The following is a 16,717-nucleotide window of genomic DNA, read 5'->3' as shown; positions in this document are numbered from 1 at the left end:
TTTCCCATATCCAGCATCCTGTACTTATAAGGTCTTCATCCATATTGGTTTAAAAACTCCCGACTTTCAGTTTAGGGACACCTTAACTAATTACTGCCAAGTTCCTATTTTACAAATGGGGTCATTCCCATAGGACCAAGAGTTGGGACCTGAACATGCCATTTATGTGGAACATGATTCCATCCCCAACAGCGTTATTGTGTAATAATTTATGTAAAATGCCACACAAACAATACTAAGACATTCTGCATATATTTAGCCCAACGTAATTCTAATGTGGCTTATTTTTATATGTTCTACAGGAATTAAAATATCTCCAAATCATAGAATGGTAATTATTGCTTTGAGAGAAATGTATTTTCTTACCTGAAAAGTTTTTGTTTTTCTTCAATTTCATTTGAATTTCTATTCTTTTCTTACATAAATCGACTCTTAATCTTAACAAAATTGCCATAAACTTGCACCAATTTGGCCTTTCCTTTAATGGATGTTCCACTCTATGTGGAAGATATAAGGAAAAACAAAATATTCATTCTCTGGCCCAGTGAGGTATGGTAGCTCCCACAATCTATTAAATTCATAAAGTGAAATCCAAGGAAAACGACCTAGGTACATAGTGGTTATGCTCTTAGACTCAGGTATGAAAATATTAGAAGTGAGGTTGGAGTTTGTCAGTTCAACCACCCTTGGAAATAGAAGGAAAATGCATTGCTGAGAGTTATGGACATTTCATCAGGGCTGATTTCCAGCTGGTTGTTAGCAGCATAGCTCTGTCAACGGTTAACTATTCAAATGCTTCTCCTGCAGTTAATACATATCCACTGCCCGGAGTCCCTGGAGAAACCTGATCATCTCCACTCACCCTGACAAAGAGGGACTTGTTACAGCTATGCAAGATTGGTTCATGAACTCTTCCAATAGACCAGCAAGGAGAGGGATTAAGCCTGGTAGGGTGAGGGCGTCAAGAATCTGCTGTAAACCCACAGCTGGTGTCCACTGATCTTGGTCAGTGCCTGTGCCATAATCTCACCAAATACTTTTAATCTCTCCTCTCTCTTGGACCAAGAATACCTAGGTATTATCCCAGAGAACTGTTGGGTCTCATTCTGTGCACTCTTAGATATTTTTCTCCTATACTGTGCACATAAATGTGAAGATTTCAGTGTCATTTAAGTCATAAATAATCCTTCGGCATCATGTGTTACTTATTTCTGGTTTCCAGGATGATTTAATATCAGGTATTTCCCTCTAAAAATTTTTTTTGGTGGTGGGGGCCTCGTACACCAATAAATCATCATATAGAGTATTTATGCAGTCTATGATGCCAGACTTAAATTAATATATTTCATTACTTAATTCAACCACAGTGATTTTGGTAACTACTTTTTAAGTTCACTTATTTATGACATTTCATCTTTTACACAATAAAAGTGCTGCAACTCTTTTTTCCACATGTTCTTACTTTGAAATGACTTGAATTTGTAACACATAACAAAAATAGAGAAAAAAAAATAAAACCTAAATATTAAGAAGAATTATATTGCATGCGTTGGTGATGATGTAAGTATGTATGGTATATTCATATATGAAAAAGTATATTACTATACTGATATTTATACATATAAATGTGTGGTAAATTTATATACACACTTAATCAACAGCAAATGTGAATAACTGTCCTAAGTGATCTAGTCTACTTCATCTCCCTTTGAAAGAAATATTTCTATTTAAGTTTCTGGAATTACAGAATGTAGTGTAAGTCTTGCTTTTAGTTTTTTAGCCTAGTTCACCGTTTTCCCAGTTCAAGGGACTTTTAGCCTCCTTTGGCACAAAGTTTGCAATTCAGAAATAATCATGATGTTGGCCCTCATGACTGAAACATGCCCTTGCTCTCAATACAGATGGTACTAAATTTTTATCTCTTTTCCTATTTTTATATAATTTTAGCATAGGGATGCAAACCTATTCATTGTAGACTACTTATGATTATATTCCTAAAATCTTTTCCAGAGAGTAGAGTGAAATGGTCTAAACCAGAGCAGTTTTTGAACTGGTACTAAAGTTGACCATAAATGATGTGCATGTTGTTTTGTGTAGGGGGAGAGGTAAGGAAAAGGGGGTGGCATCCAGAGAGACATTTGGTGCTGGCCACACAGTCAAATTAAACTTTTGTTAATAATTTTCAAATCAGATTACATGAACAGTTATGGCATACATGTGCCATGTCGTTTTAACCTGCTAAAGGTAAACATTAAACATTACAAATATAGTAATTTTCTTAACCCTCATGTTTAATATTTATTTATTTTTACATTATATTTGGATCCTCATAATATGGAAGTTTCTTGGGACTAACCACAAAGTATCTGCCTTTCGAATGGCATACTTAGCTGATCAACTATGAAAATATGAAAATACAAATCCTTCACATATTCCTTAATTTCTTTCAAATTCAAAGTTGTACAGTTTCATAACCAAGCTGTGCGATTCATAAGATTTTGAATGGTCTAGGTGTACACCTCTTAGGGGTAAACACTCTAAAGTAGTTGCCATTTAAATTGCAATTTAAATTGCCTGTCAAAAGTAGAAAGCATTAAGCAAGTGTAGAGTACATATACCAGGAGAGCATTCTGCAGAAGAAATGGAAAACTGAACACTTCCTGTAAACTAGGAGTCTACCTACTGATGAAAAGCAGCTTATCCAAGAGGCTTTGTTTTAATTCCCTCATTTCTGACAGGGTGTGCTCTTCCCCAACATTTTCATGAAGCTAAAATCTTGTCAAAATAAAAAGAGCATCCTCAAGTGTAACTAACACAGCTAATTTGTAAATGTGATTTTAGCTAAAAGGAGCAGTCTGGACGTAAATGTCAGTTGAAAGGCAGCTAGAGAATAATGTAGGGAATGTATAGCAGTGATTTTGGTGGTAGATGAAGATTGTGGTTAATAGTAAAAATATAAGAATGTTCTCTTACAAAGTATTAAGAATATGGTGCTACATGGGAAAATTACAACTAATGTATAGACAATAGTTAACAGTAATATTGTAATATTTTTGCAGTAATGGCAAAAAAGATGTATCAATTCTAAGGGACAATAGTGGGCACGAGATGGTGTGGAATTTTTCCTTTTGTAGTAATGAAAATATTCTAAAATTTACTGAGATGATGTCAGCACAACTCTGTGATGAAAATGAGAGCCAGCGAGTGTACACGTCGAATGCGTTGTACAAAGCATGAGACTGTATAACACAGGGAATCCTGCAGTGGAAGATGGACTGTGGTTAACAGAACAAACATAAGAACATGTTCTCGTGAACAAATACATAATGCTAATACAAGGTGTTCATAATCAGGTGGGTTGGGGAAAAATACACCAAATATAAGATACAGGCTATAGTTAGTAAAAATAGTTTAAAGATGCTCTTTCAGTGTGTTAACAAATATTTCACAAAAACGTCAGTGTGGGGTGATGTATGGGAGCTCTGTATGATGATACGCATGTTTGTTTTATATGTTCACAACATTTACTATACACTTGTTGTTTATGTTATGTGCATATATGTACGATCTACTTCAATAAAGTTTTGTAACTTTATTGCATCCTCCAAAGGAGGCAGAAATAATGGAACCTGCAACCTGAAGGGGGATAAAAGAAGTATCGTCACTTCCTTCCACTTTATCATGATTTTGGTGAAGCAAGTGTGCTCGTAGGTGAATTACGTACTTCCTGGAACTCCAGGCTATTTACATAGGTTGCTAAAAGCAACATTCGCTGCTTGGTTACATACTGACCTCACTTATTATTCAACATATGAAACTGTAGCATCAGTGTCCACTCAAGGCTTGGGCTACCGTGAGGGGAGAGGGTCCATTGCATGGAGAGTGGCAAAGATATGTCTGTCACCAGGAGAAGTCCAGACACTTCTGCGCTCTCCATAGTACTGCAGTATTGTCCTCCCCTAAGAAGAGACAACATCTATAAGCATTAGTTGGAACAACACTTTATTCACATAGAGAAGAGACAAAGGAAATTTGGCTTCAGTCATGAGAGTCAGTCTCCAATGGCTGCTGGTCACTCCCAACAGCTAATGCAAGGCAATGATTTATATACACCCCTCTTGTGCCACCGTGTGGGAGACCGTTGTTACCTCCCCGCTGAGAACAGATGTTAGTGGGGTTGGCCCAGACCCATATGGTGTGCTTGCTTGAGTGATACATAGAAGTTCACTGTGTAGCTGGAATGGGGAAAGATTACCCCAATATGGCTGCTCAACCTGCAGATAAGCTAACATTTGGGTCCAGGACTTTGGTTGGACGTGACAATCAGGGAGAGAAGTTGCTAATTGGCTGCTTCTTCAGCAGTCCTACCAGAACTTCAACTAGATGCCAGAAAAAAAGTTTCAATAGCATGTCACATTCAGGAATGCCAGCAACCACCTTGAATTTGAAGGCAGAGAGGTATCTGAGTTGGTCCCAGAATAATACAGATGGCAGGGACTCATTTCCAGAGTCTTCCTTCCAGGTTGAAACAACATTTAACAAAAGCATTAGAAGGATCATCGCCAGGAGGAGCATTCTCAAGCAAGATCCTCAGGTGCCTGTGTTAAACCAGTTAAAGAAATCAAAGAATGAGCTCAAAGGGGATTGTGGCTATAGACCCAACAGCCATCCTGCTTGAACATGTATCTTTTCCAGTTTGGTTTGAGCCTTTCCAGCATTATTTATGTAGACACAACATGATGTACTGGCAATAACACATATACTCACTTCTACTGCCAGCAAATGTTTAAGGGTTATCCAATTATCCACCACCACCTTGCCTAGAGAATAATGAGTCCTCTCAACCTTAAATTGCTCAGAAGATAGTTTTAGCTTTTTTTTTTTTTTTTTTTTGCCGTGGCCAGAGATAAGTTGTGGACCACGTGTCCCAGAGCATGCACACCTATGCCTTATGTAAACAGATGGACTGCAGAATGGAACCAGCTGTCCAATAGTCCTGCCAGTAGGGTGTCTTGGGACACCCTATGTTGGGCAAGTACTATGTGGCCCTTCCAACCCTCCATATGATTGTCCATGTGGACCATAAGTCCTAGTATTTCAATACAACAGGAGTCCTCTCCTGGTTGGAACCAATCCATTGCCTAATGAAGGCAACAAAGGGAAACATCTCCTGGTGGGACACAAGTGACACCAACCAGGAATTTATAATGATGTACCCTAGTCCAAATATAAGTCTGCTCAGCCTGAGTTCATTGCAAAGTGGCTATAAGTGATTATAAGCACTACCTCATCTGAAATGCCAATATGAGTCAGTGACTCTGGTTCCCACTTGAGGGTCTTTTCCACTCATGTCATGAGTGATATTAATGCTTGGAACACAGGGGTGAGTCTGCAACTGGACATGCATAAGTGGGGAGGACTGAAAAGTCAACCCATTGATTGCTTAGGGTAAGCCAGTGATATTACACATGGGCCAGGTCATGAGATGGCTGCCTCCCCAAAAATCAGTATCCATAAATCCATAATTGTTAAATATATTCTCTGGAAGAAATTATTTGATTAAAAAAGGAAGGGGAGAAATCAGGGGAGGGGAGGAAAGGAGAGATAGAGGAAGGAAGGAATGGAGGGAGGGAAGAAAGGAAGGAGAAAGGGAGAGTATTTGGGAACTTTTCTTAAAGCAAATTAGTTTGCAAATATTTATCTATCCTGTTTATGCTATTTACTATGCACATCAAAATTTGTACTAGATTTTACAAGTTCCCGGACTTATCTGCTTAGTACTCCATGGCAAAGTTTTCAAGATGTATTCCTCTTTAAACCAATATTCATTAAACTGTTAATGAATAACTCAAATATATTTTACTTTGATGATTACTTGCCACTTTTTCAAAGGCATTTCATTTTACATTTTCATTCCAATTATTTTCTACTCAGAACCCTTTTTATGATTTGATGCATCTTTTATTATATTGGTCAAAAACTTATCTGAATTTCAGGACAAAATACACATTCCAAATCCTATAGAAAATAATGTAAGTTCAGGGTGGCAACTTCTTTTTAAAAACACAGTATTTTCAAAAGCAGTATCAATGAATTGAGAAAATATAGACACACATTTCCAAGATTCAAGATGTTGCTGACATATTTCTATCTTCCAAGTTTCAGAGAAAAGCTTTGAAAATATTGTTAAGCTGTACAAATATCAGATATATGACAACTACACATTCTAGGTCTTAGAAAAGCCACAATTTCATTCTTTTCAATAATGGCAATTCAGTTAATAATATGATTTAAATGCTAGACTTTTGTCAACCTTTTCATAGAACTAAATTATCAGATCAGAATAAATCAATTGTCAGATTGCCTCAATTTTGATTTCAGAAAATATTTGTCAGTGATCAAAACTGACACTTTATAGATGTACTTATTTAAGAAAAATGTTATAGAAATGATTTTTCCCCTTTTGCTTCTTTTCCCAGCTGAGGGAGCTTGTGGAGGAACTTTACGTGGAACAAGTAGCACCATTTCCAGTCCTCACTTCCCTTCGGAATATGAAAACAATGCCGACTGTACATGGACCATTCTCGCTGAACCGGGGGACACCATCGCATTGGTCTTCACTGACTTTCAACTAGAAGAAGGGTATGATTTCTTGGAGATCAGTGGGACGGAAGCACCATCAATATGGTAAGTACCAGGACAGAGGTATCATCCCATTATACAAATGGGTTGACTTCATTTCTCCCAATAGTATTAATAAATAAAATAGTTCATCTAAAATTCATTGGGGATCATTAATATTCATTTTGACCTTGTTATTTTGGTTACTGAAAGGTCATGAGTTTGAGACTAACATCAAAATTTCTAAGATATCTTTGTGCTGACATTTGGAGCTGGAGAAGTTATGTGAGCCCCATGCATGACACAATGCCTTATTTGGACACTTCCAAACCAACGTAGAAAATGGAGTCTAACTGAGCTACGTTTGTTTGGGATTTGATCTGGAGCTGTTTCAATGTGAAGAGATAACTCTGGATTGGAGGTTCACTTTTATTGCATGTTGCCAAGCATTGAAAGACTCTGCTATAGCTACATGGTTATATATTTCTTTACCTCTTTGAAGAAGGTACACCAAATCATATAGCCCTTATGAAGGTATGGCTGTGGTCAGGGGAATGGCAAATGCAAACTAAATTAACATAAGCACTAATCCAACATGCATATAAAGAAAATTAACTGATGATCAGTTCTCTGGTGTGTATGCAGGTGGAAACAGAAGAAAACAGGATCTAATTAATTACAGTCTGTTTGATGATTTTTATTTTAAGCAACAGTTTTAGCTATGTGCAATTTAAAAGGGAGAATTAAAAGAAAGGCTGTCTAAATATTTAAATTATACCTTTGTATGTGTAAATTATACATATACATAGGTATACATGTATATTCATATACACATGTATATATATGTGTGTATAATTTTTAAAAAATCAAGCTCAGTTGGAATAATGAGGAAACTTTGACCATTTATCCATATGGCTAGAAGAATATGAAATAAGTGATTGTGAATATTTCTAGATTTAAGTTTGTATTTCCCTAAAAAGGCTAAAGGATTAAAATGCCAGGCATTGTTAATATGGCCACCAGTTTTAAGCCAAATACTGAAATTGAAATGTGTTTTGTTTTCCAAAATCCTAGGCTTCAAATAAAGGGTTTGTATTCATGAATAATTGTTCCATCCTTTAGTTTTATTTTATTTATGTAGAATATTGCTTCGATTAAGGAAAAATAAATTGTGCTTCTATAATCTTTACTATAAATGTTATACACTTTGTACAATACTTTATATTTAGCAATCCTATGCATTTGCTTATTATATATTACACATTTTTAACTTTAAGCACTCAAGAAATGTTGAAATTGGTATCAATCTGACATTGTGTAACATAAACCATAGAGGAAACAAATATTGAATTAGGGGTTGGATGACCCAGATACCACTCCAAGTCCTACCAGTAATGATCTCTTTCATCTCGGGCAAATCACTTGATTATTTGTCAGTAGAAGGGCTTGTATTAAATTATTCACTTCTCTATTAATTCAATAAACATCCATTAGTTTATTAGGTGCCTTGTCTCTGCTAAACAATATATGAGATGCTTTTGATCCAGTGCCTTCTTAGCTTTAAAATTATATTACTTTGGTTGGGTTTTCAGAAAATCATTTCAATATAAAATATGTAGTGATTAATTCTCAGAAATTATATGATTAACATTAAATCTTTAGTTATAAAGAATTCTAGATATGATGGACATTATTTGAGCCCCTGCTGGTAAGATGTCAGACTGGGCAACAAAATGAGATATTTCTCAATGATTGTATAAAAGAATCGATGATCATAGCAGCCTTTTTCCAAATAAATTTTATTTATGTTAAAATGGAAACTTTGATATGCAAGTGTCAATATCAAAGTTTGAAATAGCAATAGGAGAAGGTAAATAGAGATGTTAATCAAAATGAAGACATGAATCTGCTTAAAGACAAAATGGTGCACACACACAACATGATTTGCTAGTGAATATGTGAAAACCCTTTTATTTATTTTCCCTAAAGATGGGAATCAGAAATTAGGAAAGTTAATTTGAATTAATTTTGCCCATTTCTTCTTTCTTTGTCCTTGATAAATCATCTTGTGTCCTCTTCTCCTCTCTACTTTACCTCTGCCTGTACCTTCTTCCTAACATATGCCCCCCACAACTACTTTAATGTCAGATTCAGAAAGGGGTGTGTGGATGGGAGTAATGGGTTTGTTAAAATGTTTGTTCTAAGATATCAGCTGGAGCCTTCAGGGTCTTGCAACCCATAGAGTTTGATGGCACCAACTCGAAATCATTGTTATATGGAGAAAATTGCCATAGCTAGCAAGAGAAACTGCCCTCTGTCTTCTTGGTACCTAAAAGAAGCTTCGCAGATTTTTTCCAGCTCTATGAAATTTCTCTAACTATTTGCTAGGGTCCCAGGATTGAAAACCTGGGAGCAAAGTACAAGGAATAGTGGAAAAGTTTTATCCGCATGCCTTCTGATCCAGTAGCATTGTTGCTTATTTGTTCAACATGTTCTATTTTAATAGCCATTATTATAGGCAGATGTAGAGTTGTGTTAAAATTATAGTCTTATGATGATCTGTATTATATCATTATTTTCTTAGCACAAAAGAAAACACCCTTCAGTGTTGTTGTTACTATTATCTACCCTTCATAGATGAAGAAGTTGAGATGTACAAAGGGTAAGTGTTGGTAAAGCTTATAGGGAGTTCTGGACATAGCTAGATCTAAACCTCAGGGTCTCTGACTCCAAATTTCATTTTATCTTCACCATCCTACAGTGCCCACTAGAAATACAGTCCAGCTCTGGGGCTTAATATTCTCTCAGTAATTACCTTTTCTCTGTTTCATGATTGTAGGTTGGATTCTAAACCCTTGAATTGGTAACTAGCATAGAAAAGCTGGACCAGTTGAAGCACAATTTAGCATACATGTAGCATCAAAAGGGTGTCAGAAAAGACATCGTATTTTGGTGACATTTCGTGTTTATCCTAATTTAAAATTAATTATATTGGCATGGTCATGGGACTACTTTTAAATGGAATTCCCATTATTCAATTACTTTTCAGTGAAGGCTCAAAAGGAAAAGTTAGTTTTCCCAAGTAACTATTGAAACGTACGTGAGCACATTTAAAATATGTAACAGGGCTACTTTAAGAACTCTTTTAAGATTTATGAAATTGCAGAATATGGCTTCTCTGAAAAAGGTTATTATTTTAGAATTTTGCAGTCTCTAAAATGTTTCATGGTGCACATTTTTTTTTTTATATTTAAAAGATTTACCCATCCCTGAATTGCAAGAAAAATACTAAGTCGCTTTGTAGGTGGATGCAACCTGCTCTGAAGCATAAGGCTAAGCATCCGAGACAGAAGAACAGTGGTAATGGCTGGAAGTGAAGTGAGTGCACAAACACATATAATTTTTCAATAAACTATTTTTAAAGACAGAAGATACAAGCAAGGGCACTCGAAGAAGAAGCTACTTGGAAAATTGTTAAGAACAATAATAGGATTAGTCTTATTTTCATTTAATTTGGAATGAAATTACCAACTCAGCTATGTTTTATATGAGAGTTGCCATGGCTACAGTAGAGGCAGTCTAAATGTACTCAACTCAGTAGTGTGCCAAATTATCTGTATATTCAATGTGCAGTGAGTTTGTAATTTAAACCTGACTATATGCATATCAGGTGAGACTGATATTTTTTCCTTGTCAGATTCTACTTTAAACAGATTGGCTTCCTAGCAATACCCTACTTTAACAAAAATCTGCCATTTCTAGTTGACCTTGCAACACGGTATAGTGATTACAATTTTTCTTGCAATTAAACAATTGTTTAGCAGTGAAGCCAGGCAAATGTTTTTCTTTCTGAAATGATTTGAGGGTGTGATATATAACTCATAACACTAGCTATATTAAAAAGAAAGAAAATAAACTTTATCTCAGAGTTAACCTACTATGGTTTCCAAATTAACACATGATGGGTAAAGGGATTGGGAATAGAGAGTCTTAGCAGGAAATAACTGAGGGAACATTTACCATCTTTGAAATACACACCTTTAATGACAATAAAGTAACTGTCCCTCTGTGACAGGGAGTGTGTAGTGTTAAGAAGAAAAGGAAATGATAGATAATAAATGTGATTAAAATGTGTCCTAAAAACCACATTTAAACATTTTATTCCTAGAATACCGTCCATAACTGAGCCTCTGGCCACTGAATAAAATCCAAATGTCACAGCATACCATTCCAGGCCTTTGCCAGCATGGTCCCAATAAGTTTTCCACCCAGGCTCCCCTCTCTGCAAAATCCTTAACTTTTGTCTACTGACTGCAGTCCCCTCTTCATTCTAGCACATCTTTGCCTCCCTTTGACTTCATATGTGTGCCTCCATGTGGAAACCCCACACTTTGCAACTCAACATAAATGTTGACAATTAAAATAATGATTAAGTTGACATGTAGACGGAAAATATTTAAAGGAAGTAGTACCAGTGGAACAAACATGTTGTATAATATCTGGGAGACCTTCATGGTAACAGGACTAAGTGTGTCTTCGCTGATTTGGATTAGGCCTGCCTTATTATATCAAAAGAAAAGCTGGTGCTTTGTGATTGTTTAAAATTTAAGTTCTGTTTTTCACCAGCCAGCACAAACTCCACCCCTTCCCTCTTGCCTCTCTGGGCTATGCAAAATTACACTTGATGAAGAAAAAGTTTTGTAACTGCCCTCGAATTTGTTCCTGTCAAATGGGCACAATTTCACGAAGTCAATTAAGCAGTGACTTGATGAAACCAAAACACAACTTCAAGGAAACTGGAGAAGCTGAATGAGCTACAAAAAACCCCCAAGAGGTCAATCAGCAACTACAATGTTCATTCAACTTGTCACTTAAATGATAATTGACTGGGTATGTATTTAATTTCTGATGAGGAAGGATTATAGAGTCATTTGGTGAGTAATAGTGAAACTAATCCTTCCACTCACATACCCGAAGGTACAGGTAAAATATTTTTAACTGTGAAGTAGCATCCCGTCTCTCCTCATTTTATCTTTTAACTACTTATATTTAAATAACTTTAGAATTAGAGAAAAATTAGAAAAATAACACAGAAAATGGCTGTGTACCCTAGTATGGTTACTAAAACCAGGAAAGTAACTTAGATCCAATGTTCTTAATTAACTTACAGTGCTATTTGAATTTCTCCCGATGTCCCAGTAATATCTTTTTTTTTTTTTAATTCCAGGGTCAATCTAAGAAAACACACTACATTTAATTGTCATATATCTTTATCCTTCTCTAACCTAAGACTGTTTTCATTTTCTTGGTTTCCTGCAACAAAGAAACAATAAATATCATCTTATTATTCTGGGAAAAAATGACATCATTCAAAAATAAGGAAGAGACCATATAGCAAAGAAATAATACCATCAATTGCAATAAGGTTTTGTTCTCAAAGTATTCATGTTTCATCTTAAATTTGAATTTCACTAGTCTGACTCCACAAACCTACTGTAATGTATCCGCCTCACCAATTTTTATGGACACAAGTATAATGTAAACACATAAAAACAATAAATACATTATTTTCTATTTTTCTTTTACACACTAGCTAAAGAACTAAGGGCATAATTGATATGATAGTATTTTAACCTTTTCCTAAACCCCTCCTTTAATCCAAATATCTTTTTCTAAAATTACTTTGAATAATGTATTTTTTCTATATTTATATTGAATAATAGTATTAATTGAGTACTTGCTGTGAACCAGGCACTATGTGAAACAATCTTACTTAGTGATATTATTATCCCCATTTTATAATAAGATATTAAGTGTTTCAACACAAGTATCCAATGGCAGAGCAGGGACTTAAAGAATGACAGTTCCAAGCTGTATTTCTTTCTTTATCTAAACATTTCAAGATCTTATTTCTTTACCAGCTTTAGAACAGAAACTAAAAGTAGTATATTTATACCACAATGAAGTCCAAAAATTACTTCAACAATATCTATTCCCAGTGTGCACCAAACTTAAGGCATCGGGCAACTTCAAGCCTGATTTAGCTTCGTATTTTCCAGTTTTATTTGCCATTAACTACTCTATTAGCATTTCCTTTTCAGTGTTCCTAACTACAAATCAAAGTGATAATACTTAACTTATCAAATTCTTATTGGTTATACTTATTTTAGAGTCAATGTGCAATAACTGAGGCTTTTGAATTTAGGCATAGCTAACAGGTCTGCAGGTATCCTCACAATCATGGCTAACAATGTGCATAGCAATTCTACATGCAACTTGATGCATTTAAACTGTAGGTAGCTGGAGAAAATAATGGCCAGCCCCAGTTATCTCAGACCCTTGTTACTTCCACCCCAAAACTCAACAGGGAGCTAAAGGGAAATTTCTCCAAGGACTGCTCATCCACAGAGGAGAACTGCTAACCTTATCTATGACCTTCTTTTATACACATCATCAGAATAACACTAACTTTCACATGGGTGGATTAGGCGATCACCTCTGCTATACCTACAGTGAGGCCCCAATTCCAGTCTCTCTCTGTCAGGGCTGCACACCTGCAAGGTGCTAAGGCACACTTTTTTTTTTTTTTTTTGCCAACAGGCAGGAAAGTGATCACCGGCTATGGTGCTGCTGTCCTACAAGCTGAGTGATGCACAGTGGGTTTTTAAAAGGTTCCATCAGGTGTAATTTTACAAGGCACTCGTTTCCTTCGCTTCTCCTCCTGAAATGTACCTCTAGCAGGTACAAAAAGAAGGATCTTTAATGCCAGAATTGACCTTGAGGAGAAGGAAGGAGGGCTGCCTTTGAAGGGGCCAGCTGAAAGCTGCTGCTTTGATTTTCACATTGTCTGTTCCCAGTTCACCATCAGGAGAATGTACCTCCCTTCTGATAAACTAGATGGAGTCGTCAGTAGGTACCATGGGAGTCTGATCATCTATTTTACCATTTTATGGCCCAGAATCAAATCCAATTTTTGCATTCTTCACAAATATCTGAAATACTGTCAGAGTAGTTTATTTTAGATATCTTTCATTTTGAGAGACATCTCTATCCAGAATGTCAAATGTATAAGACTGATGAAATTTTTAAAAGGATTTGAGATAATAATATATATTATTTGAATAATAGATAGTTCAAATATAGGAAATTCACATAACTTATTTAATGGTGGTAGTTACCGAAATAATGTAATATTTTAGCATAGACCATGATGAAAAGTGCCCAGGCTAAGGCATAACCAAAGAGAGAAATATAAAATCAAGTGAATAGTACATGCAGAATATTTCTGGTTCCTAAAGATGGGACTAGTGGGAGAGAGTACTAGCTGGGGAGAGAAATCTACTCTCAGGCAGATGTCATATCTCAGAAACTACAGCTCTGTAGACTCCCTGCTTCTTAACGTCATTCTAATGAAAAGTACATTTCCTGTAAATTATTTAAAGTTGCAGACAATGGGAAAAACATTTCCCCTTTAGGGATTATGATTTATTTTACAAAATAGAAACTTCTTGTTTTTCTGTAGCCACACCTTTTTCTTTATGTATGCTTCCTTCATTTAGGATACAAAAACAAAAAACAGCAATTACATTAACACTGTTAAATATATTTGCCTTTTAAAAACATACTACCTTTAAATGGGGCATTATGTCAATTCTATTCTAGGTTCTTAGATTATGGTTGCTAACTTCCATTTATTCCTGAAATCAGCCAATTTGGATGTGGTGTTCCAATTGTGCATTTTGATATCTTCATTTAAAGTTTCTCTCAAAGAACAGAATATCTAATCTTTCGCTTTCTTCTTAGAATTTGCACAATTTCATGGAGGACTGGTTAGGAGAATAAGGTAATTTTGTACAATCCAATACTCCTCCAACAAATGTGACATTTTATTGCTCTGGTTCCTTCTTATGGTGACCTGCCATGCCAGCTTGATAAGTCCTTTAAAGGAGCAGTGGCCTAGAACATTAGCAGTTTCCATCTTTTACTTTAATAACTAAAAGTACCAAAGGTATTCTTACTTGAAGCCCTTTAGAGAATCATACTAACATTTCTCAATAATCATATATAGTTCAGAGGCTTTGATTTTACCAAATTATAAACTTAAAAATAGTTGGAAACCGAGAAATCTCCCAACACAAGCCCTTTAATGTTTGAGTGAGAAAAGCATCCTAAAAATATTAAACAATTTGCCCTGAAGTACACAATTAGTTTGCTAGGCGAGAAGCCTGGCTATCTGGTTCCACCATGCTAGGAAAGCTTTTTTTTTTTCTCTCTCTCTCTCTTTTTTTTTTAAATGTTACATTAAAAAAATATAAGAGGTCCCTGTATACCCCCTACCCCCTCAACCCGCTCCTCCCACATCAACAACCTTTTTCATCATCGTGGGACATTCATTACATTTGGTGAATACATTTTGGAGCACTGCTGCACCACATGGATAATGATTTACATTGTAGTTTACACTCTCCCCCAGTCCACCCAGTGGGCCATGGCAGGACATACAATGTCCAGCATCTGTCCCTGCAGTACCACCCAGGACAACTCCAAGTCCTGAGTTAGCTTGAGCAGTGGTAGGCAACGTCCTCTATCATGCTCCCCCTTCCTTTCCTTAAGCAGGCCGGGGCAACAATAGCTAACCTAACCTACTGATACAGACCTCACCATAGACTTGGCTCTAGTCTTGGCTTTGCAACTTGGGTAAGCCTGATGACCTTGGGCAGGTTACACTGAGGCCCATGTCCCTGCTATAAGAAGGAAATAATAATGAGCGTACCTCTGAGGGTTGTTAAATGGACTAATGAGGAAATGCTTGCAAAGCCCTTAACAAAGTAGCAGACAGCTATTTCTATAACCAACTGCGCATTTATTGCTCTAAGAAATAGTGCCGTAGAGTTCAGATTTCTACCTTTGAACACAGAAGCAATCTTTTGAAGTAAAAATGTTTTCTTAAAAGCACAATTTTGGTTTTAACTTGTATTTAGTTTTAAATGGTTATTTTCAGATAACCTTCTAATTTTTTGAATTATAAAAGCATTTTTTCTTCCATGCTGGACTTTTGATCTTATCTTTCCTATGAACTTCTGTGAAATGAGAAACATTGGTAATGATATCATGCAGAAAAGTTAGAACCAAAATGCTGACTTCTATTAGTTTGTTGGCAGTGCCCTTGACCATAATAAATCATTTTTAATATTCAGAGACATTGTCATATATTCCATTTAATTTCTTGAATGAAGATTCAGCTGTTATACACATCCAGATCACTGCATTACTAAAAGTATACTATTTAAAGGAGGTGGTAAAGCAGGGGTTTTTAACCAGAGGCCCATGGAGCCCTTCAGAGTCCTTGAAAGGATTTCAGGGAGTCCATGAACTTGAACTGAAAAAAATCAACATATTGTATTTATTTTCTCAGACCATTAACTGAAAGCTAGCGTTTTCTTCACTTATGAATGTCCTTCACTTACATAATAAATTACGTAGTATTCATTTCATATTACAATACAGTTGTTGCATGTCTTGAAAAATCACTTACTTTGAAATACTCATCCATAATTTAAATTATGGTAGTTGTTAGACCTGACTCTAGTTCCGTGTCATAAATCTACCTGCTGCTGCGTTCTGAGAAGGGATCCGTGGTTTTCACCTGACTAGTGAAGGTGCCCGTGGAACAAAAATGGTTAAGAACCTCTGTTCTAGAGGGAGGCTTACAAATACTAATGAAGTTACCATTGAAAGCAAAGGAAAATAAAAAATGGTAAGAACGGTATCTGACTTGAAAAGTATGTATACTCCTTTTGCAATTTGACTTTGCCACTTTGCTCCTCCTATCAAGAGAAAAAGACTAGTTCCGTTCCAGTCCTTGGCTAGCCCTGGGCCTTGCTTTGATCAGAGGAACGTGGCAAAAGTCACATTGTATTGCTTGGGCGCCTGGGCCTCCACTTTCACCTCTTGGAACCTTGAAAGAACTACGTGAAGGAGTTGGGCGAGCCAAATGGAGGGCGACAGACTCTGAAGAGAGAATCCCAGCCTGCAACGTTAGTGACACCATTTAAGACCACGCAGCTCCGATCAAGATGCCTGATAACTGTACCTG

The 16,717-nt window shown here is 36.1% G+C and overlaps 1 protein-coding gene across 1 annotated transcript in view; it reads left to right on the top strand.

Annotated features, from left to right (window-relative positions):
• The window catches only part of CSMD1 (CUB and Sushi multiple domains 1), a 2,093,507-nt gene that overhangs the window by 979,825 nt on the left and 1,096,965 nt on the right, over positions 1 to 16,717 (top strand). Inside the window, exon 5 of the mRNA XM_058288018.2 lies at positions 6,480 to 6,687. Coding sequence (XP_058144001.1) covers positions 6,480 to 6,687 — 208 coding nt within the window. The remainder of the gene's footprint in view (positions 1 to 6,479; positions 6,688 to 16,717) is intronic.

Source organism: Dasypus novemcinctus, chromosome 25 (genome assembly GCF_030445035.2).
Source record: "Dasypus novemcinctus isolate mDasNov1 chromosome 25, mDasNov1.1.hap2, whole genome shotgun sequence".
In the NCBI taxonomy this organism is placed as follows: Eukaryota; Metazoa; Chordata; class Mammalia; order Cingulata; family Dasypodidae; genus Dasypus; species Dasypus novemcinctus.
The sequence above is the reverse complement of the archived record's forward strand: the minus strand, read 5'-3'. Positions and strand labels throughout refer to the sequence as shown.